We start from the raw sequence: 23,368 nt of genomic DNA on the forward strand, positions 1-23,368 counted from the left end.
TTTCCAGACTGCTGGATTACTCCTTGGGAAGCTCCCCAAGTCCAGATCTGGATTACAAAGCCATGCCTCAGCAAGAACATTGCCTAGAGAAATGCTGCTCTGAAAAGACAGAGAGCTTGTCCAAACCCAGGCTGCCCCCTGCACCCTCTTGGTAGTGCAGGAGGGAGGAGGAGGAGGGCAGAGAACACAGGTACACAGACCCTGCTGGTGCCAGAAGGGCAGAAGATGAGCAGCTGTGTTGCAGCAGAGAAAAGCTGTAGGGCTGCCAGAGTACACAAGCATAGCCCAGGATGGAGACAAACACTGAAGTTCCCAGACCCATGGTCAAGAGGAGAGAAAGTGACAGCATGCTGAGAGACAGATGGGATCCAAGCTTCTGACTCCTTCAGAGAGAGAGGTGGATCCTCTCCCACACTCACTCCTTGGACTGAGCCTTCCCTGCACACAACCTGGCCTGCCCCCAGGCTCTGGACTTCTTGCACTGTGAGGATGGTGAGAAAGCAGCAGCCTTCCCTTGGAGAGGGAGCTGTGTACCACAGCAAAGTGCTCTTTCAGTTGAGGGGAATGGGGGGGGGGGGGGGGGGGGGGAAGGGGTGGTCCAGCACTGGAAGAGGCTGACCAGGGGGTGGTGGAGATGCTAAATATCCAGCTGGATGGGGTCCTGGAGAACCTGCTCTAGCTTAGCTGACTGCCTGAGTGTGATGGGGTGGATGACACCATCTGAAGAGGTCCCTGCCAGCCTCACCCATTCTGTGATTTTATGGTCCCCTGAGCATAGTCCTGGTGCCACCGCAGGACATCTCTGTGCAACGCCCCAGAGGCAGACAGCTGCAGAGCCAAGAGCAGGAGGGCTTGAGGAGGTCTCACCAGGTCAGTGCTCAGGCAAACAACTGCAGCTCATCACAGAAGTCTTTTTTTAGAAGGTAATTACTCCCTGGATAATTCTGCCATTGCCGAGCAACGAGAACAAGCCAGCAGCCTGCTCCGCTCCGCAGCAGCCCGGGAGGCCACCACAAAGCACCCCCACTTCTGACAACAGCAAAGCAAAGAGCCCTGCAGTGGCCCCCAGGACAAGCTGGAAGAAGTGAGGAAGTGCTCAAAGGTTAAGGCTGGTGGGAGTCAGTCTGGTGCTGCCTTGTGCCCAGCCATGATCTGCAGGCAGTCGGGGCCTGGCAAAGCCACGTAGGGTCCCTGGTGGCGAGGATGTGATGAGATGCACAGGGCAGTGCTGCAGCCAGCAGCGCTGCAGCACAGAGCAGAGGCCTGGCCAGCCCTGGCAGCCAAGTCTCTCCTTCCCACAGCAAAGGTGCTGGCAGAGCACAAGCTTCTCCAGATGATTCCATCACCCATTCCTCAGCCACCGCAGGGAGCCCACCCTCCTGCTCCCCCCATTCCCACTTGGTTCTCCCCCTTTAATGGATACAGGACCACCTCTGTGGTGGGTTGAAATTACCCTCCCCAATGTAAAATTGCCAGACCAGCACAGCTGGAAGCAAATGAAGCTGTTATTTGCAAGCAAAACCACAATCTAAAATGAAGTGCAATGAATGTGTACAGAATATACAATATTTACAGGTGTTCATGATTTATAAACAGCACAAGAATCCCCCTGGCAAAAAAAACCCAAACAATCAGGGGGATACTAATAGCTTCCCCACTCCCTGCTCCCTTTTCCCTGTACATGATAGAGGAGAGAAAAGAGCAGGGAGTTGTTTGTTAGTAATTAGCCACAACAAAGCAATGCAGCCAAGGTGAGCAAAAGAAACCAGCAGAAGCCCCAGCCAGAATGGAGGAAGCAAAAAGAGAGAGAGTTAGTTTAGCAAACTAACTTTTATGGGAGACATCTCTCCAGTGGGATTGCTTTGAAATGATCATTGTTGTCCTTTCTGACATCCAGTGGTGATTTCCTTACACCCTACTGCTTTCTGGTCAAGACCTGCAGACCATTTTCAAGGTACAGCCTAAAACTACCACCACTTCAAAGCACAGCTCCCAACTCCTTTTCACCCCCCCCAAACCACTCTGCTTTCCAAAAAAACTGGAAAGCAAAGAGCAGCAGCAGTGTCCTACCTGCGGCAGCAGCAGCGTCCTACCTGCAGCATACAGCTGAGTCCATACACCAGCGGCCGGTGCTGAGGGCAGGAGAGGAAATCGGAGCAGGCCAGCTGTACCGGGCTCACCGCAGCGCCGGGGGCCGTGGGGCTGGGGGCTGCCAGGGCAGGGTTACCTGCTCCAAGGATCAGATGAGGAGGATGTGCAGCCAGGAGGCTGGGAGCATCGCCCAGCAGCAGGGCCAGGCGGCGGGCGCAGAAGTAGGCGAGGCGGCGGGCCAGGTAGGCTGACTGAACAAACTCCTCCGAGTACTGCCAGGGAGAGAAAGGCTGCTCACCACCCAGGCATCCACCTCCTTCAGCCACCTGAACATGCACAGCTTAGAAAGGGTTTGCCCTTCCAGAAGGGGCTGGACATGTTGGAAGGTGTCCAGGGAAGGGCCATGGGGAGGAGCAGAGGGCTGGAGCTGCTCTGCTATGAGGACAGACTGAGGGAGTTGGGGTTGTGCAGTCTGCAGAAGAGAAGGCTCTGAGGAGACCTTATTGTGGCCTTCCAGTATCTGAAGGGGGCTGCAGGAAAGATGGGGAGGGACTTTTGAGGGTGTCAGGGAGGGAGAGGACTGGGGGGGAATGGAAAAAAATTAGAAATGGGTAGATTGAGACTGGATGTTAGAAGAAGTTGTTCCCCATGAGGGTGGTGAGAGACTGGCACAGGTTGGCCAGGGAGGGGGTGGAAGCCTCATCCCTGGAGGTGTTTAAGACCAGGCTGGATGTGGCTGTGAGCAACCTGCTGTAGTGTGAGGTGTCCCTGCCCATGGCAGGGAGGTTGGAACTGGATGAGCCTTGAGCTCACTTCCAACCCTGACAATTTTGTGATTCTAAGTTAGAAAAGCAAATCTAGATTTCTGTCCCTTAAAATTTTCATCTGCCCTCCAGGACCAGTTTACAGCAACAGAATCCTTCCACTGAGTCAAGTAAACCATGAGCAGTCTGAAGGTGCTCAGAAAGTCCAGGCATACACCATGCCATATATTTCCCTAAATGTCCTAAGTGTCACCACCACAAACATTAAAATGATTTAACATGGCCCAAATCACACTGCTGTGGATTTTGGCCTTAAACCATTCATGTACCTGCAGCATCAGCGGCAACAAGAGCTTGAGAAGGTCATCATCAGTGGGTCTGATTTTTTCCAGAACATCCAATATCCATGTTAAATATTCATGTCTCTCCAGCATCCCTTCCTTAAAGGATTTAAAGAACACAGCAGGCATTAACTGGTAGCACTCAACAAAGCTGGTGAGTGATTAGCAGCTTTATTTCATGTCTGCTTCGCTCAGCACAGAGCTGTCAGGACCCTCAGCTCTGGTGAGGCCACACCTTGAGTGTTGTGTCCAGCTCTGGGCACCTCAATACAAGAGAGATGTTGGAGGTGCTGGAGCCAGGGCAGAGCAAGGCAAGGAAGCTGGGAAGGGCCTGGAGAATCAATCTGATGAAGAGCAACTGAAGGAGCTGGGGATGGTTAGTGTGAAACAGAGGAGGCTTAGGGGAGCCCTCCTTGCTCTCTACAGCTACCTGAAAGGACCTTGTGGAGAGGCTGCTGCTGGTCACTTCTCACAGGTAATTAGTGACAGAACAAGAGGGAATGGCCTCAAGCTGCCACTGGGTAGGCTTAGATGGACATTAGGAAGAATTTTTCCCCAGCAAGAGTGGTCAGGGACTGGAATGTGCTGCCCAGGGAGGTGGTGGAGTCCCCAAGCCTGGCTGTGTTTCAGGGTGGTTTGGCTGTGGTGCTTGGGGCTATGGTTTAGGGGTGAGCCTTGCAGAGTAGAATTCTAGGTTGGACTTGGTGATCCTGAGGGTCTGTTCCAACCTGAATGTTGCTGTGACTCTGTGTGATTCCTACACTTGCAGGAATAAGCCAGCAGCATGGCAGCCCTGTGGACAGAGAAGCAATTGCATCACAGAATCACAGATGTTAGAGCTTGGAAGGCACCTCCAGGGATCAAGCCCAACCCCCCTCCCAAAAATAGGATCACCCAGAGTAGTCTGCAGAGGAATGCATCCAGGTGGGTTTGGAAAGTCTCCAGGGAAGCAGACTCCACAATCTCTCTGGGCAGCCTGCTCCAGGGCTCTGTCACCCTCACTGTAAAGAAGTTTCTCCTCACGTTGAGGTGAAACCTTCTATGCTCAAGACTGCATCCATTGTTCCCTGTCTTATTGCTGTGCACCACCAAAAAGAGCTTGGCCCCATCCAACACCAGTGATCTCTGCAGTTCAAACCCAGCAAGACGCCTGTCTGACTGCTGACAGAAACTCCCTCTCAACAACCCTTCTGCTATTTCTGTCCTTGGGTGGAACCAACCAGAGAGTTCTTCTGGGCTACAGCCAGGTGGAACTGAACAATCAGGCCAGCACTCCAGCACACAAAGCTTCATGTGCTACAGTGGCCTCATCCTGATCCACTAAAAACACCCTTAACCGTTGGGATAACATAGAAGAGGGAATAATTGAGCACGTGCTGCAGTTGCAATCAAGCACAACAAGCAAGCCAAAGCTTTTCCAGCTGGCAGATCTTCAGTGCATCAGCACTGACAGTTTATGTGAGTCCTGTGACAAAAGCTACCTCTGCATTCTAAAACTGAGCTCCCCAAGAACCATAGAATCAACAAGGTTGGAAAAGACCTCAGAGATCTTCAAGTCCAACCTGTTATGTAACACCTCATGACTAACTAAACCATGGCTCCAAGTGCTAAGTCCAATCCTATTTTGAACACCTCCAGGGATGGTGACTCCACCACCTCCTGGGCAGCACATCCCAATGACGTATTACTCTTTCTGGGAAGAACTTTCTCCTCACCTCAAGCCTAAACTTCCCCTAGTGCAGCTTGAGACTGTGTTCTCTTGTTCTGCCACTGGTTGCTTGGGAGAAGAGACCAACCCCTACCTGGCTACAACCTCCCTTCAGGTAGTTGTAGAGAGCAAGAAGGTCTCCCCTGAGCCTCCTCTTCTCCAAGCTAAGCAACCCCAGCTCCCTCAGCCTCTCCTCAAGAATGGTAACTTCAAAAAAAAACCAAGAAGTCCATGCAGTGATTAAAGCATTACCTGAAACATATAGAATGACAATTTTTCATTATATTCCCACTGCTTCAGGGCTTGTTCCATCTCTTGAGGATTCACTACAGAGCTGTTGCCTTGACTGGCAGTCAGGTGGTAGAACTCTGCAACCTTTGCCAGCTGCTCTCGAAGGTATTTGGTTACAATCTGAGTCCATTCTACAAAATAAGTTTGCAGTTAGAACACTTCAGGTGATAAAGAAGTTTCCTTTCATGGTGAGAACTGAAACATACTGCCTGGGGTCATCAAAAGTCCTCCTCTCAAAGCTTAACCCTTGAGGTGCATGAGGCAATGCCACCAGGAGCTAAGTGCTCCTCAGGTTCCTGTCCTGTGCAGAGCTCCCAAAGCACACACACAGCTAGCTCAGTGTGACACACACAAGGAACTGAGACATTTAGACCTTACCATTGTTTCCCTTTTGCATCCAGTGGTGATTTATTTACATTCCACCACTTTCCTACTCAATCTGTGCAAAATGTCCCCAGGCATCAGCCTGAAAGTACCACGCAAGGTAACGTTCTGCCTGGGTCATCAAAAATCCTCCTCCCAAAGCACAGACACTGCCAAGAGTGCACAGAGCCTGCTAGCTCAGTGTGACACACAGAGCACTGGCACAAGGTATGCCTGTGGGGAATCCCCTGCCTCTTTCAGCAGATTGCAGCATTTGCCCACAAACGGCCTTTAAACAGGGACAATAAATAACGTTCCCTTACTTCCTTCCATCTGGACCTTCATTCCCCTCTTCCTTAGCCCTTCCAAACAGCCAGCACAAAACTCAGCAGGACTTTGCACAAGCCATGGGATATAAAACTGTTTCTTTTTACAACCCCTCTGGAACAGACAGCTCCTCCAGGCTTTTTTATTCTGCTGAGAATGCAAAAGCTCAGGAGCACTTTCTTAGGTCAGAGTGACCAGCACAGCAGAGGCCACAAGGCAAAACAATTCACCTTCCAGACAAACCTGCTAAAAAATGATCACCTTTTCTCTCTGTTTAGTGCAACCTGGGGAAATTGTTGAATAAAGAAAGCTGTGGGGAAAGGAGGACTGTAAGGAAGGCATTAACAGTGCCTGGAACCACGAGACAAACCTCCCCCAGAGCACACTGCACACTTCAGAGGGGCACTCTCTTTTCTGAATGCATAACGCAGTTGCTTTGACAACCTGAAGCCTGCTTACTGTCAGAGGTACAGGAACCACCACTCTCCAACAACTATTTTCACTGCTTTCTACCCACCTCAGACTCTAGCTAGCACGTTCTTGCCTTTGCATCTGTAGCTGGCAGCTCTGGCAGCACACCCAGGCTGCATGGGGAATGCTTCCCCAGCCAACCCCACTGATATTTCTGTGTGAAGCCAGTGGGGTTTGGTGCTTTCCCAGAGCAGCTTAACTGCATTGACTTCAAACAGTCACTCACTTTTGGAAGAAAACAATTCCAAACCCACTACTTGGAACTCATTTCATGTGGCAGCCTGGAGGAACAGTTTTCCCCAAGCAATTACCAGTGTCTCTGTGCCAGGGAGGGAAGCATGAGGCGAATGCCTTCCTCTCACCTCAGGCACAGAACATCTGGGGAACTGTCAAAGGCTGCTCAGCAACTACCTCCCAAAATTCTCCCAACCACCACTTCCAAACAGGGAATTTGGACAGAGGATGTCCTCTTCAGTAACCACCTGCCTCAGAAAACTTGCTGATAAAAGCCATGGGCACCTCAGCCCCAGACACCTACTGGCTGTGTCTGTCCTCACCATGAAGCAAGTGCCACCATGGTGCCAGCATGAAGAAGGGCCAGGGCAGGAGTCCTTGCCCACTGCAAACATACACCACCACTTTCTACCTTCTCCATAGCATAATGGAGTCCTCGGTATAGGAAGGACATGGACATGATGGAGAGGGTTCAGAGGAGGACCATGAAAATGATCAGGGGCTTGGGGAAGCTCTGCCATGAGGACAGGCTGAGGGAGCTGGGGGTGTTCAGCCTGGAGAAGAGAAGGCTCTGAGGAGACCTAATAGTATCTGAAGGGGGCTACAGGAAGGATGGGGAGAGACTGCTTACAAAGGCTTGAAGGGACAGGACAAGGGGCAACGGCTTCAAACTAGAGAAGAGCAGATTTAGACTGGATGTTAGGAAGAAGTTCTTCACGATGAGGGTGGTGGAACAAGATTAAACTGAAAGAATCATAGAATCACAGAATTGTCAGGGTTGGAAGGCACCTCAAGGATCAGCCAGTTCCAACCCCCCTGCCATGGGCAGGGACATCTCACACTACAGCAGGTTGCTCACAGCCACATCCAGCTTGGCTGCAAACACCTCCAGGGATGAGGCTTCCACCACCTCCCTGGGCAACCTGTGCCAGTCTCTCACCACCCTCAGAGGGAAGAACTTCTTCCTCACAGCCAATCTGAAACTCCCCACTTCTAGTTTTGCTCCATTCCCCCCAGTCCTATCCCTCCCTGACACCCTCAAAAGTCCCTCCCCAGCTTTCCTGTAGCCCCCTTCAGATCCTGGAAGGCCACAATGAGGTCTCCTTGGAGCCTTCTCTTCTCCAGGCTGAGCAGCCCCAACTCTGTCCTTGAGAGGGACTGGAGGGGTTTCTTTACCCATGTTAGGGTCGCTGGCCTGGCGCTTCTTGATTTTGGCTTCGGAGATGGCAGCGTAGTAGGCAGAGGTCATTTTGATCAGCCAGGCTGCTCGCAGCAGGGGCACAGAGTATTTTGCTAAGTAAGCAAACACATCTTCCTTCTTACTGAGAATGGGAACCTGAAATGAGATGGGAAGCAAGTTAAGCACAGAGTCCAAAGAGCAGTTGGCACCCATGGGCTTGCCCACACCTCCTCTGCTCCACCTCACACTACCTGCTCATCCCCACTCAAGGAGCCTCCTGCTACACCCACAATAGTGACTGAGAGAGTTGACAAAACACAGAGACACTGCCCCACAGTTCCCCCAGGTGTCACCAGGAGCATCCTTCCCCTGCTCAGAGATGTCTGCAGGGCCACTAGCAGACCTCTTGACACAGCCAAAGGTAATCCAAGCTGCAGAAGCAGTCCTGCAAGAAGATCATCAGAACCTCTGGAAAAATGGAGATCTATCAAGGTTTTAAGTAGAGGTTCAGCTGAAAGAGAGAGAGTATTAATTGTCCTCCTGTACTGAGCAATAGTGAAGTCACATCTTGGGTACTGAGTTCAGCTGTGGGATCCTCAGTTGAAGTGGGACATGGAGGTGCTGGAGCAGGTCCAGAGAAGGGCAACACCAAGGGACCAGGTGTTGTTCAGCCCAGAGAAGAGAGGCTGTCAGGAGACCTTCTCACTCCCTACAGCTCCCTGAAAGGAGCCTGGACTGAGGTAGCTATTGGTCTGTTCTCCCAAGGAACAAGCAACAGGACAAGTGGAAACAACTTCAAGTTGTGTCAGGGGAGTTTTAGGTTAGACATTATAGAATTGTTAGGGTTGGAAGGGACATCAAGGATCATCCAGTTCCAACCCCCCTGCCATGGGCAGGGACACCTCACACTACAGCAGGTTGCTCACAGCCACATCCAGCCTGACCTTTAAAAACCTCCAGGGATGAGGCTTCCACCATCCCCCTGGGCAGCCTGTGCCAGTGTTCTGTCACCCTCACAGTGAAAAAATGGGAGATATTCAAAACCCCCTGGATGTGTTCCTGTATGATCTGTTCTAGGTGACCCTGCTCTGGCAGGGGGGGTTGGACTGGATGAGCTTTCAAGGTTCCTTCCAGCTCCTAATATTCTGTGATGCTGTAAACAACAAGAAATTGTAACTGTGGGCTTGAGAAAGAAGTTAAGAGGAGAAAACAGGCTTAGACTGACTCTGAGGCCAGCCTGTCTCATCAGCCGTATCAGAGAGCATGCACAAAGAAGCTGTTCAGCTGAAGGCCATTGGGAGGAAGAGGAAGGATGCCCCAAATAACCACTAAGGGACCCCCCACAGGATATAATGAGCATGCATGGAGGAGATTTACATATGTAACAAACTGCATGAACTAATAGGAACATACTAATCACTTCTAAAAAGGATGATAATTATGTATGAGATGTAAGTAGATATTCTCTATGTTTTACTGGCTTTGGCACACTTAGGTGGAGGGATCCCCTATGTGTCCAGCACTAAGATGCCTGCTTCCTAACACCTCATTGGTCTTAGGGAGTTTTCTTGTCATATTCAGTGACAAAAGAAATCTCTCTAGCACTCAGCAAGGTTGCCACAGCAAAGCTGTTGTGTTGGTTGTTTTTCTCCTGCTGGTAAAGCAGCACCTCTTCTTCACCAGCTGCATAGCAACAGACAGACCAAAAACTGGTGAAACTTGTACCTTCTGTTATTTTGATCCATCTATGCTCAAGACTCTTGGAATCAGAGTTCTCTATGTCAAGTTTAATTTACACTCAGAATAACTCCCAGATGTTACAAGCACAGCCACCAGGGCCAGGGAGGTGATTCTCCCCCTCTGCTCCACTCTGCTGAGACCACACCTGGAGCTCTGTGTCCAGTCCTGAAGCCTCTGTTACATGAAGGATCTGGAGGTGCTGCTAGGTGTCTGTGGTGGTTTTAGGCTATGCCTTTAAAAATTCAACCCACCACAGTGTCCAGAGAAGGGCCACAAGGATGAGCAGAGGGCTGCTCTGCTATGAGGACAGACTGAGGGAGTTGGGGTTGTGCAGTCTGGAGAAGAGAAGGCTCCAAGGAGACCTCATTGTGGCCTTCCGGTATCTGAAGGGGCTACAAGAAAGCTGGGGAGGGACTTTTGAGGGTGTCAGGGAGTGATAGGACTGGGGGGATGGAGCAAAACTACAAGTGGGGAGATTCAGATTGGCTGTGAGGAAGAAGTTCTTCCCCATGAGGGTGGTAAGAGCCTGGCACAGGTTGCCCAGGGAGGTGGTGGAAGCCTCCTGCCTGGAGGTGCTTGCAGCCAGGCTGGATGTGGCTGTGAGCAACCTGCTGTAGTGTGAGGTGTCCCTGCCCATGGCAGTGGAGTTGGAACTGGCTGATCCTTGAGCTCCCTTCCAGCCCTGACAATCCTATGATTCTAAGATCAGCTGCTTGCACACAGCAGCTTCAGGAAAGAAAGGCAGAGATAACAGCACCTTTGTCACTCGGTTCAGCTGCCACCTTGGGTGAGTTCTAATGGCCACTTCATATTTCTCTTTACTCCTGTCCTCCAGTATACAGAAAGATAACTTGGAATTGCCTCTTTCAGTTATACAAAGGCTGCAACACAGCAGCAAGAATTCTTCTCCTTTACTGGAAGCTCCAAGCAGAATGCAGCTAATAAGACCATTTCACAAAGATTAATGCAAATTTAAATGTGAAGAAGATGCAAAGGGTTTGGAGCTAGCAGGCAGGTTCTTTTAAGACTGCATTGGCTTCCCAGCCAATTATCTCCCTGCCACACACAGGAATTTCTGTTGCTTTTCTTGAGAAAAGAAGGATGGAGGCAAAGAATCTGTCTGTCAACAACATAACCATGACTGAGCTGAAATACAGTTGTTCAAGGGAACTACTCACCACCCAGATCAGAAGTGCCCCTTTGCCCAGGTACCCTCCTTGCAGAGAGGGAGCACACTGCACAGCAACACCGGACCCCAGCACCACTCTCAGGTTCACAGGATGTTAGGGGTTGGAAGGGACTTCCAGAGATCATCCAGTCCATCACCCCTGCCAGAGCAGGACCACAGAATCCAGCACAGGTCACACAGGAACACACTCAGATGGGGCTGGAAAGGCTCCAGAAAAGGAGACTCTGAAGCCTGCTCCAGGGCTGTGTGACCCTCATAGTGAAGAAGTTCCTCCTCATGTTGAGGTGGAACCTCCTGTGCTGCAGTTTATATCCATTGCCTTTTGTCCTATCACAGGGAGCAACTGAGCAGAGCCTGTCCCCTGCCTATTGACCCCCAGCCCTCAGATATTGATAGACATTGATTAAATCCCCTCTTAAACTTTTTCTCTCCAGACTAACCAGCGCCAGGGCTCACAGCCTTTCCTCACCAGGCAGTGCTTCAGTCCCTTCATCATCCTGGTAGCCCTCCCTTGGGCTCTCTCTAGCAGATCCCTGTCCCTCCTGAACTGGGGAGCCCAAAACTGGATGTAGTATTCCAGGTGAGGTCTCACCAGGGCAGAGTAGAGGGGGAGGAGAGCCTCCACACCCAGCACATTCACAAGCACTGCCATTCTTACAGCCCAGGTCAGTACAATCCCATACCCAAGATGTGGAGGCAGGAGCATTTTGGTACCTTTTTTGCTAAGAGAGTCAGTGGTTTGCTTCCTGCTAAATCTGTGAACCAGTTGTGAATGGCACTCTGAGACCGAGCAGTAACCAGCCAGTAGTTGTCTTTGGCATTTACTTGTGGTTTCTTCTTTCCTGTGTCCTGGAAAGTGTTCAGTTTGAGCTTTTCTGCCAGTATGCTGCTGAAGTAAGCACCAATCTGGTGGGGGTGAAAAAAAGCAAAACATCTGAGAAGCTTGTAAGTAGCTACCACACATAGAAGCACAGAATTGTCAGGGTTGGAAGGCACCTCACGGATCAGTCAGGTCCAAGCCCCCTGCCATGGGCAGGGACACCTCACACCACAGCAGGTTGCTCACAGCCACATCCAGCCTGGCTGCAAACACCTCCAGGGATGAGGCTTCCACCACCTCCCTGGGCAACCTGTGCCAGTCTCTCACCACCCTCATGGGGAACAACTTCTTCCTAACATTCAATCTGAATCTACCCATTTCTCATTTTGCTCCACTCCCCCTACATAAAGCACAAAGGGCCTGAATAGGTGCAGCCATCACTCCAGTCCAGGCTAGCAGCCTGGTAAGGTTACACTTCAATTCCCTGCAGCCAGGAGATGAAGTTAAGCACCCAAGCACTCTTTGGCATAGCCACTGTAGAAGGTCAAAATGGCAACCAGACCCCCCAGAGCTGCCACTCAGGATGGGTCACTGGGAACATAGACATATCCCTCCCTTATTATTATTATCACACCACCAAAGAGAGCTTGGCCCCCTCCACCCCTCAGATATTGATAGACAATGGTCAGATCCCTCTCAGTCTTCTCCAGACCAAACAGCCCCAGGGCTCTCAGTCTCTCTTCACAGGGGAGATGCTCAAGTCCCCTAAGCATCCTCCTGGCTCTCTGTTTGACTCTCCCCAGCAGGTCTCTGTCTCTCGAACTGGGGAGCCCAGAGCTGGACACAGGATTGCAGCTGTGGTCTCAGCTGGGCAGAGCAGAGGGGCAAAAGAACCTCCCCAGCCCTGCTGGCCACACTTTTCTTGCTGCACCCCAGGACCCCATTGTCTCTCTTGGCCACCAGGGCACATTCCAATAAGGTAGAGATATTAAAAATCAAACAGCAGAAAATCTCTTTGTCTGAAAACATTTTTATAAGTCCCTTGCTAAAATCCTTCCTCAAAGCCATTTCCTCCTCCTTTCCTAACACAAAAAAAAAGAGCACATGAATCTGGACAGTTCCCTCCAAGAAACACAGGCTGGGGGTTGGCTTTTTTCCTGCACAGCAGTTAGTTTCAATTGGGAGGACAGTAACTAACATTTTAGTGCTTTCTATGGCTCTTCTGTAGCTCACACTTCTTTGACTCTCTAACAAACAAACAAACCAACCCCAAAACCTAAATTAAACTAAGCTAAGCTAAACTAAATTTCACTGAACAATCCCAGAATAGATTTCCAAGAGACCTGGACCACAGCGAGCACTTCTCCCAGCCTGATGGATCAGAGAGGAGACCAAAGCAAGCTAGAGGTGTGCAAACAGCAGGGACTGCCAGGGAAGGCCTCCCAAATGTCCTTGTAAGTGAAGCAAAGAAAGGAACAGGAGCACAAACTAACAGCTCTTCCACAATGAAGTCTTAGTTATGTTTTGCTCTTGGAAAAAGACTGAAGGCTGATGCCAGGAGGCAGCAGAAACACAGCTCAGCATTCTTACACTCAGTCTGTCATTAACCTTGATACAAAGCTTCCAATCAGACAGCAGAGCATCAAGAACCACTGGAGCCTAGTTCTGCTTTCAAGCAAGGAGACTGGGACTGAGAAGGCCTGGCCTACCTTGGAGGCATTGATGACAACATTCCTGGCAGATCCGTGCTCATCTCCAGAGAAGGCAGGCTGGTTACTGAAGCCTTGCTTTACATTCACTGCAGTGAGTTCATCCTGCAAAGAGTTGCAAAGGCACAAAATGAAATTACAATTTAAGGTCTCTCCATTCCAAGAAGCAAAGTGCTCTGTTTGCCCAGTATCTCACACTCTGCACTCAGCTGTTTGCCCAGTATCTCACACCCTGCACTCACCTGAGACCCTCAAAGCACACAGTCACAGGATGTCAGGGGAGCACGATGCCACCCCTACCCTCCACTCCCCATGACAGGCTTCAAGGATCAGTTTGGGACAAGGTGTCTCCCCACAACCAGCAGCCCCCCAGAAGCTTCCACTCACTTTATTCTCTTAAGATTTTCAGTATTTTCACAAAGTTTGGGAGTAAGGCAGAAGGCAGTCATGTATTTAGAATCATAGAATCAGCCAGGTTGGAAAAGACCTCAGAGATCATCAAGTAGAACCTATTACCTGATACCTAACACCTCCTGACAACTAAACCATGGCTCCAAGTGCCACATCCAAGCCCTTTGTGAGCACCTCCAGTGATGGTGACTCCACCACCTCCCTGGGCAGCACATTCCAATGGTCAGTCTCTCTTTATGAGAAGAACTTTCTCCTCACCTTGAGCCTAAACTTCCCCTGGCACAGCTTCAGACTGTGTCCTCTTGTGCTGGTGCTGCTTGCCTGGGAGAAGAGACCAATCCCCACCTGGCTACAACCTCCCTTCAGGTAGTTGTAGAGAGCAAGAAGGTCTCCCCTGAGCCTCCTCTTCTCCAGGCTAAGCAACCCCAGCTCCCTCAGCCTCTCCTCCCAAGGCTGTGCTCCAGACCCCTCCCCAGCCTCACTGCCCTTCTCTGGAGCCCAAGCTCTCTAGAGTTTATGAAGGTAGCAAGGCTCATCTGAATTTTAAATAAAATCACCAAGAAGGGCTGGAACACTCCTCCACCCACACTGCACCCCAGGCAGCCTGGAAAACACAAATACCAGCAGGGATGAAAGTGATCCGAGAGGTAGTCGGCAAATAAACAAAAGGGAAATGCCAAGCAGATGGAGATCCATGTTACTGACAGTGCCATTCCCAGGGCTGGCCCCACTTCTGTTAGCTTTAAACTCCTGCCTTGGAAAAGGCTGTCAAGACATCCTTGTGCTGAAAATAACCAAGGAGTTGCCTGCTGTCCTGCTGTATCTGGCAGGACTGCAAGCAGGAGAGGTGGAAGGACTGACACCACAAGACGTTGGTGCCGTGGCTCTGTCTGGCTTCATGTTATTAGCTCAGGTTCTTCCCTGCCTTCAGCAGCAGCCCAGAGATTTTCAACACAGAACAACACAGCCTGATTGCATAACCACACAGCAGCTAGAAATGGAGAGAGGTGTCACTTGGGAGCACCACACACAAAAGGAGGGTGTTCACAGCAGCCCTCCTTACATCTCACCCACACCAGCTCCACAGAGATTCATAGAATGGTTTGGGTTGGAAGGGACCCTAAAGATCATCTAGTTCCAACTCCCCTGCCATGGGCAGGGACACCTCCCTCTAGAAGAGGTTGCTCAAGGCTTCATTCAACCTAGCCCTGAACACCTCCAAGAAAGGGGCATCCACAACTGCCCTGGGCAACCTGTTCCAGCATCTTGGCACCCTTGTCACTGCAAGGAATTTCTTCCTAATATCCAGCCTAAATCTGCCCTCCTCAAGCTTAAAGCCATTCCCCTCTCATCCAACCACTACAAGCCTTTGTAAAAAGCCTCTTCCTGGCTTTCTTGTAGGCCCCCTTCAAGTACTGCTCCTAAAGTCTCCCCAGAGCCTTCTTTTCTCCATGCTGAACAGCCCCAACTCTCTCAGCCTGCCCCCCATAGGGGAGGTTTCTCCAGCCCTCTGATCATGGCCCTTCCCTGGACCCCCTCCAGCATCTGAGGCTTTCTCTTGAAGTGCCCTTAGAAGTCATTTGATAAACTTCTGTTCTTCCTAGACTTTTTCTGTCTCCTGAGTTCAGAGAAGCTATCTAGTAACACCAGAGTGAAACCTCTCAGAGATTTAACTTCTGTGCTTATTTGCCAGAAGTCAGGTTATGTTTGCCTCCACATTGTGACTTAGCAATTCCACTCCCTTACAACTCCTTGCGTGCATAGGAAAAATGACCAACAGCTCAGGGTCAGGGTCTAAGAGCAGAGTGTCCCCTAGCAGAAGGAACACCAGCACAGGGCAGCTCTACAAGATGCAATGGACATGGGGCAGCTCTGCTTCTCTTGGTGGTTTGCAAGCCCTCTGGAGCTGTACAAGATGGAATGGACATAGGGTAGGTCTGCTTCTCTTAGTGGTTTGCAAACCCTCTGGAGTTGTACAAGATGCAATGGACATGGGGCAGCTCTGCTTCTCTTGGTGGTTTGCAAACCCTCTGGAGCTGTACAAGGTGCAATGGGCATGGGGCAGCTCTGCTTCTCTTGGTGGTTTGCAAGCCCTCTGGAGCTGTACAAGATGCAATGGACATGGGGCAGCTCTGCTTCTCTTGGTGGTTTGCAAGCCCTCTGGAGCTGTACAAGATGCAATGGACATGGGGCAGCTCTGCTTCTCTTGGTGGTTTGCAAGCCCTCTGGAGCACCACAGGCTGCTGTCACTATGTGAGGCACTCAGCCTGCACCACGCTGCATCCCTCAGGCTCCCCTGGGGATGTCAGCTTTCTCTTTAAATGTCAGCCAGGGCCCCAGGCAAGCCCAGTCCAGCCTCAAAACCTTTCTGCAGTTTAAAATAGCCAAATGAACATTCAGGCCCAAGCTGCCTTAATGTATTTCAGGCTATGTTAATTGTTTCACGTGGGAGGCTCAAGATGTACCTGCAGCACTCTGCCTGTGAGCACAATCTGCACAGAGGGATTTCAGAGAGAGGGAGAGGCCAACAAGCCCAGGCCAGTGGTCACAGGGGCTGAGCAGCATCAGCTCTGTGAGAAGCTGGACCACAGCTGCAATCTTTTCCTCACCCCACCACAGCTTGACTTCTGCACAGCATGGCCAGAGCAGGCCAGCTTCACCCAGCTGGCTGCAATCAGGGCTCTCCAACTAGACCAAAAACAAACAAACCAGCTGCTAGGATCAAGCATCAGGCTCGTTTTCCTGGGTGGTCTGGACTGTATATTCCATATTAACTTGCTTTGAATGAGCAGGAACAAGCTCTTTCAACTTAAGTGTTCTACTTCCTATTGTTACCATTACACTTGCTTACTGCAGCAGCAAGAGAAAAGGAGAAAGCTAATGATGCACAAAGGTTTTTGGCACTGGCCAGTTGACTCTGACACCTGAAGTGGGGAAGACCAGACAGCATATAGAGCTCTACCAGCACTGACAATCAAAACCCAGACATTTTTGAAAGGCATTCTTTTCCTCCCTGACCTCAAAAACTCCCTTCAGAAGAGAAATTTAGAGGAAGTCCATCCTAAACTCATGAAAGCAAAGGGATCTTTTGAACCAGCCATTACTTTTAGATCCTCTCATATCCTCCATCTTTTGTTCCATGTCTCTTTTCTGCAACAGGGCTTCTACTTTCAGCAGTGGGGAGCAACCACAGCATTAGTCTGGAGACCTAAACCTGCTGCAGGAAGATCCAGGACATCTATCTATGCTGCAGAACAAACCTTCCACTCATGGTCAGCTGCCACTACTGAATGTTTGGCTTGGTTTGGACAGCAAAATCAAAATGTAACTCCCTAGAAGAGACAGTATAAAGCACTGTGCTAGTGACAGATCATAGAATTGTCAGGGTTGGAAGGGAGCTCAAGGATCAGCCAGTTCCAACCCCCCTGCCATGGGCAGGGACACCTCACACTACAGCAGGTTGCTCACAGCCACATCCAGCCTGGCTGCAAACACTGCCAGGGATGAGGCTTCCACCACCTCCCTGGGCAGCCTGTGCCAGGCTCCCACCACCCTCATGGGGAACAACTTCTTCCTAATATCCAACTTGAATCTACCCATTTCTAGTTTTGCTCCATCCCCCCCAAGTCCTATCACTCCCTGACACCCTCAAAAGTCCCTCCCCAGCTTGCTTGGAGCCCCCTTCAGATACTGGAAAGCCACAAGAAGGTCTCCTTGAAGCCTTCTCTTCTCCAGACTGAACAGCCCCAACTCCCTCAGTCTGTCCTCATAGCAGAGCAGCTCCAGCCCTCTGCTCATCTTCATGGCCCTTCTCTGAACACACTCCAGCACCTCCAGATCCTTCCTGTAATAGGGGCTCCAGAACTGGACACAGAGCTCCAGGTGGGGTCTCCCCAGAATGGAGTACAGTGGGAGACTCACCTCCCTCGACCTGCTGGCTGTGCTTCCCCTGCTGCAGCCCAGGATGTGATTGGGTAAACAAGGATGTGATCACTAAACAAGTTACATTTCACGATGAAGAGGAGCAACAATACTTAGAGGAGCATCACTCACTGCAAACCAACAGCTCAGAAGCCCCAAGGAAGGATGAGCCAACAGCCAGACACAGGCAGAAGCAAATTTCACCCAACATTAGGAGGACAATGCACTGTTAGGTACCAGGGCCCTGAAAGGCTCCCCAAATGCATGAAGGGAATAACACTGGAGAGGCCTCTCTGGTAGAAATTTCAACCACTGTACTCACCCTGTGAGTGAGGAGGTAGCCTGGGCTGCTGGTGATGTAGATGCTGGAGAATTAAGCCTTGGAAGGGTCAAACTCAGTGCACTGTGTGTGAAGAAGGCAATGAAATTCCCTTCTGTCTGTGTAAAGTGATGTTGACTGCGCCTTGAAACTGAATTCAACTAAGTTAAAAGCATTACTCATGAGTACAGCCATCAGAATCTGGCCCACTTTAAGTGGTGATATCTTTGGTTGTAATAAACACCACCTGCATTGTATTTTAGCTACTTCAGGGAGACCCTAACAATTTAGCACACAGGCAGCGTTAGAAAGAAGTTGATTCTAGCAACTGCCCTCAGCTGCTCCTGCCAGGGTAGGGTTTCCAAACCTTCCTTTTCCTTCCATGCGCAGCAGCAGGGATTGGTAATCACACAGGGAAGATGTGTGCAAAGCACTGTCCAGTGTTCAAAGGAAAGACACCACAGAAAGAGAAGGAAAGGTAACTCCTCCAGAGCAGCAGCAGGTGTTAAAAACAGTCCCAGAGGGCTGCTGCATTCAGGCACAAGCCCTGTGCTGTGCCACATGAAGGCTTCCCTCCCACCACTCTCATTTATGCAGGGAGCACAGCACATGCCCTCTGGGCTAAGCCTTACTACCAGCTTTTCTCAGGGGACCTTGCTAAGGGTGGAGATTTCCACCTGGTGCTCAGGTGATGGGCTCTGGAGCAAGAGAGCCCAGGGTCCCTGGTGGTGCTAGCTCTGGGGAGAGCCTACAACAGAGGGAATTTAGAAAGGCACAAAGCAACAGCTGGTAAGATCAACATCACCAGGCAGCCCATCCCTACTTCTGCTAGGATCTGCAACCCCACATTTGTCTCCTTTCCCAAACAACAGCCAGGCTTCACCAGCCCAAAGAGTGGAAGGACACAGACCTGTAAGGGCCCCATGCAGCACACACCATCACTACCTGCACACACATGGAAGGAAGACCTTTCCCAGACCACATTCCAATCAATCACCTTATGGCATATAACAAGACTGTTGCAGTGATTCCCTGCTCATGCAGCCAGGAAACACAAATATGAGCCACCTGCACAATGGCCACTTCTGTTCTCATTGCAACTGGCTGCACAGCTGTGAATGTGTCCACAAGCATCAATCCACCACCCAACTGAAAATACTCCACAGTCCAGAGCTAAAAATTCCCCTCTGTGCAGTACCACAGCTGAGCTGAGATGCAGTTCTGCAAGCCTGGTCATGGTCACACATAAACCCACTTCATGGAAGTATTTCCAGCTCCCAAAATCATCAAAGTTTGTCAGCAGGATGTGTAGCAGCTCAAGGGAGGCAAGGGGCCAAAAAAGTAAGGTGCATCTCGAAAGATCAGTCACAGACTTGAAGCCACATCTTGCACTGTGTGTTGCCCAAGCCCCTCTCAACCATCACTGACCAACAGCCACTCTGATGAGGGCTTGTTAGACTACAGGAACCAGATGATAACCTCTCACACAGCTAACAAACTACCTTTAGTTAGCCTCCTTTCTGGAAGCCTCACAAGAAGAGAGCAAAGCTCGAAGAACACTGCATGGCTGCCCCGCTGCACTCGCTCAGTTTAACTGGAGCTTGCTCTCTAGACACAGCACACTGGTGACTTCTGCATGCACCACATTCAGGAGGACAGAAGACCTCCAGGAACACCAGAAGAGGACACTCCAGATGAGCCACACAAAGGCAGGGGGATCTGTACAAGCCACAACCTAGCACAGAAAGCAAATCTCAGAGGGACCCCTTGACATTGCTAGGAGACATCCCAGTCACAAAACCCAACCAAGGGCTTCTTCCACCTGCCTCTGGAGGACCAGAGGTCCAGAAACAAGGCTGGGTAGATGGGCCAGAGAGAGCCTATAACCATGGCTAGCCAGCCATATCATCCATCTGAACTTGGGCTTGGCCCCAACACCAACCAACAGCAAGCCTGGGCAGGGGTTTGACACAAGCTCCTGCCCTGCTCACTTCACCTTGGTTTGCAGACGCAGCTCCCGACCTCCAAAACCTTCCAGCCCTTCCATTCCTCCAACCACGAGTCCCTGGTGTAGGGTCAGGAGGAGGGTGGCCAGCTCAGCAGAACCACTCTTGCCCTCCGGGCAGCCCGTGCCCCTCATGTGCCAAGGGTACCACTCATGGCAGGTGGCTGTAACCGTCATGAGCCGGGGATGCCCCTCACAGACCCCTGCCTCTTGTGGGCTGGGGGTGCCCCTCACGGGTCTAAGCCCGTCGTGGGTTGGGGGTGCCACTTACATGTCCGTGCCCTTTATGGGCATGGGGTGCCACTCACGGGTTCGTGCCTCCCGTGAACTGGGGGTGCCACTCATGGGTTGGGGATACCCCGCAGGGGTCCGTGCCCCTCGCAGGCCCCTACAACCCCCGTACCCCTTTACGGGCACGCAACCCTCCCGTCCGCAGGACGAGCCCCGCTGCCCGCCGGGCCGCGGGCAGGACGCCGAGACCGCGGTGCGGGGGGGAGGGGGAGCGGGACCGGGGCGCCCCCCGGCTCGCCGCAGAAAATGCAAGTCAGCGGGCGGCTCCGCTCAAAAGTTTCGGGGGAAGGCAGCGGGCCGGGGGCGCCTGGCCGGGGGCTGGGGCGAGGGGGCGGGCGGCCGGGCCGGCGCGGGCGGTCTCACCTCCTTCTGCCGCGGGTCCTGCGGGTAGACGTCGGGCGGCCCCAGGCGCGGCCGCTTGAGCGGGCGGTGCTCATAGCTGAGCAGCCCGAAGGCGGCCATGATCGCTCATGTTCGCCGGCGCGGCGGGGGGGCGCTGGAGCGGGCTCCGAGCGCCAGGGAGCAGCACTCGGCGGCTCGCCCCCCGCCTCACCCCCGCCGCGCCGGGGGCGGGCTGAGCGCCGCGGAGGCGGCCCGGCCCTGCCCACCCTCCCTCCTGCCGCAGGTGCGGCCGGGACCCCACCCCCCGAGCCCACCCCGAGGTGGCGAGGAGGGGCCGGGCCGTAGGTGGGGGGGCAGCCCCAGGTAGGGCTCCCTCAGGGCCGCTTTCCTCCGCAGGGACCGTGCCGTCGCCTCTTCCATCGCTGGTAGCGCCTGTCTCAGCCGATAGATCATTCGCTCAGGAGAGTAACTGCCCGCTGCGGACCAGGCAGGGCCGCCCACCATCACCCGGCCGAACCGCCCCCACCGCGCCTGCTCCCGGCAATGCCACTCTCCGGTACAGCCCTGCAGGCACAGCCCCGTCCCGCACACTACCGCGCCCGGAGGTACCGCTGCCTACGACTGTGCTGCTAGGGCAGCGATGACCGTGCCCCGTCCAGGGCTGCAGCCCTGTGTGGCACTTCGTCGAGTCATCCAGCCCGGCTCCTTTGAGCCACCCCTCCTTGGAGCCACTGCTCCCGGCCCAGGGCAGCGAAGGCTCCGTGACTCCCGAAGGATGCTCGCCGGCTGTACCACCCGAGTGGATCCACCGATCCCAGGGTAGCAGAAGCAGGGGCTCCCTGACTCCCAAGAGATGTTCCCAGGCTGTACCACTGGAACGGACCCACTGATCCCAAGGGATCAGCCAAGCGGGACGGGAAACACGATGTCAGCAGAGGTTCCTGATTAACGGATCTGCAAAACAGAAGTAATACAACACTAAAACATCAGGGCTCCTCCTTTTCCCCCTCAAATGGATCTGCAGGCTCTATCACCTCCTGTGATTAGCATCCTGCCCTCAGGTAGCAGAGGTATCCCCCAGGTATCCCCCTCCTCAGGTATCAGAGAGGAAGGTTCATTCCTATGCTAGCATCACAACAAGCAAGAATGAAAACTTTGTTTCCCCCCCTTTTCGAGTCAGATCCTCTCCTTGCACTACATCTCCAAGTACAAACATGAGGTACTTTGGAAACACAAGATGAGGCAGCTGGTTGCAAATAAGCCTAAGTAAAATTAATGACAGTGCTCTACAAATGAGCTTATGTTCAAATTTAGTATGGACAAGGACAGGAGATGCTGACAAACCACATTGCTTTTGTTCCCAAGCAGTTCTGCAATCAAACCACAGATCACCTAACAGCTAAGCAGCAGCAATAAAGTAGGAGAGTAATGCCCTGCACTGTCTCCTGGTTGTGAATACATCTGCTAGTTAAACCTTTGTCACCTCTGGTTACTGCATTAGTGTTCCTGCATCCAGCCCTACTGCCCACCAAAGGCAAAGATCAACAAGTCTGAGACCTTTAACTCCGAAGTGCCTTCCTTGACAGGTTTATCAGGCTTTGCATGTGATCCAAAGGCACACTCTAAAGACCAGCAGTGTGTGCCAGCTCTTCTCTTCCATTCCCCAGTGGATAAAAATGCTGCAGAGCTGCTCAGCTACCCTGGCAACTGGATCAATGTGGCAATCCCTGGCTTTGGTAAGGTTAATATCACACAGGTGCTGGGACAATATCATGACATTTTAGTCCTGAGATTTGTCAAACACACCTTGATGTACTGAAACAGACAGGTCCCAGTCTCTTGGTGGGTTTTATCCTGCAGGGTGACAAACTCACAAAGGCACTGGCTGCTCCATGTGGATCTGCCCACACTTTACAGCACAGTGTCCCAGCAGAGGCTACCCCCATGAAGTCCATAGTTCAGGGCTGCAGATCTGTCTGCAGAGCTGCACTATCCTCACCACTCTGATCCTCAGTTCAGTCACTAATGGTTGGCAGATCTGGGTTCAGATCCAGTTCTTCTAAACCCTTGACTCCACAGACACTCTGATCCAGAGTTTTGGTTTGTTTTTTACCTCCAGAACCACTGCCCGAAGAGCTGGGGTTGGTTGAGCTGTCTTTGGTCAGAGGGTAACAACTGTTTCACGTCACCTCTAGTCATGGGAATAGAGGCTTAAGCCCCCACTTCTGTGTGGGAATTTGAGGAATAAGCTCTGTTCAGAGCAGAAAGAATGGCAAACACCAGTTCATAGGCTGCTGGGGGCTTTTTTAGCACCATGGCTAAATTCTTGCAATTTACCCTGACTTTGGTGCTGGTAGTTAGAAACAGAGGGTAACTTCTGAAGATACTGTGTTCATTTTTGGCTACAGGCTATCTCTCATTTTAAACAGCCACTGGCCTATTCTGTTCTCACGGTGTTGAGAGACAAATGGCACCACTGGTCTGGACTGGGGCTGATTCCACTGACATTCAACCTTCCCACAGGTGTAGGAAGTGAATAACCCAAAGCAAGATCTATTTACAAACCCAGTCATTATCCACCCAGTAAATAATTCCTTATCTGCTTCATGTGCTTTAGAACAGTGAAGATGTTGCCAAAACTTGTCAGAAGTTCATTGAAGGAAATCTTCCTCTCTAAATCTGTTTAGATTTGGAGAGTTGTGAGTCTTTTGTCCTGTACTTGTTTGATAAACACAGCCACCACCACCACCACAGGTGCTAGGAAATACTGTTTTATCCACCCAGAAAGCAACACTGTGAACGTGCAAACACAAACAAGCCCTGCCAGATGCCTGCTCAGTGCTCACTGCAG

The 23,368-nt window shown here is 51.7% G+C and overlaps 1 protein-coding gene across 1 annotated transcript in view; it reads right to left on the reverse strand.

Moving 5' to 3' along the window:
- The window catches only part of MED12L (mediator complex subunit 12L), a 146,472-nt gene extending 125,835 nt beyond the window's left edge, over positions 1 to 20,637 (reverse strand). Inside the window, exons 1-7 of the mRNA XM_068144913.1 lie at positions 20,539 to 20,637; positions 13,229 to 13,333; positions 11,414 to 11,605; positions 7,767 to 7,926; positions 5,157 to 5,326; positions 3,185 to 3,295; positions 2,094 to 2,363 (exon numbers count right to left, since the gene is read on the reverse strand). Coding sequence (XP_068001014.1) covers positions 2,094 to 2,363; positions 3,185 to 3,295; positions 5,157 to 5,326; positions 7,767 to 7,926; positions 11,414 to 11,605; positions 13,229 to 13,333; positions 20,539 to 20,637 — 1,107 coding nt within the window. The remainder of the gene's footprint in view (positions 1 to 2,093; positions 2,364 to 3,184; positions 3,296 to 5,156; positions 5,327 to 7,766; positions 7,927 to 11,413; positions 11,606 to 13,228; positions 13,334 to 20,538) is intronic.
- Positions 20,638 to 23,368: the final 2,731 nt, after the last annotated feature.

The sequence above is a fragment of the Melanerpes formicivorus genome, unplaced genomic scaffold, assembly GCF_026170545.1.
Source record: "Melanerpes formicivorus ecotype bairdi unplaced genomic scaffold, bMelFor1.0.p_v2 SCAF_12, whole genome shotgun sequence".
Taxonomy (NCBI): Eukaryota; Metazoa; Chordata; class Aves; order Piciformes; family Picidae; genus Melanerpes; species Melanerpes formicivorus.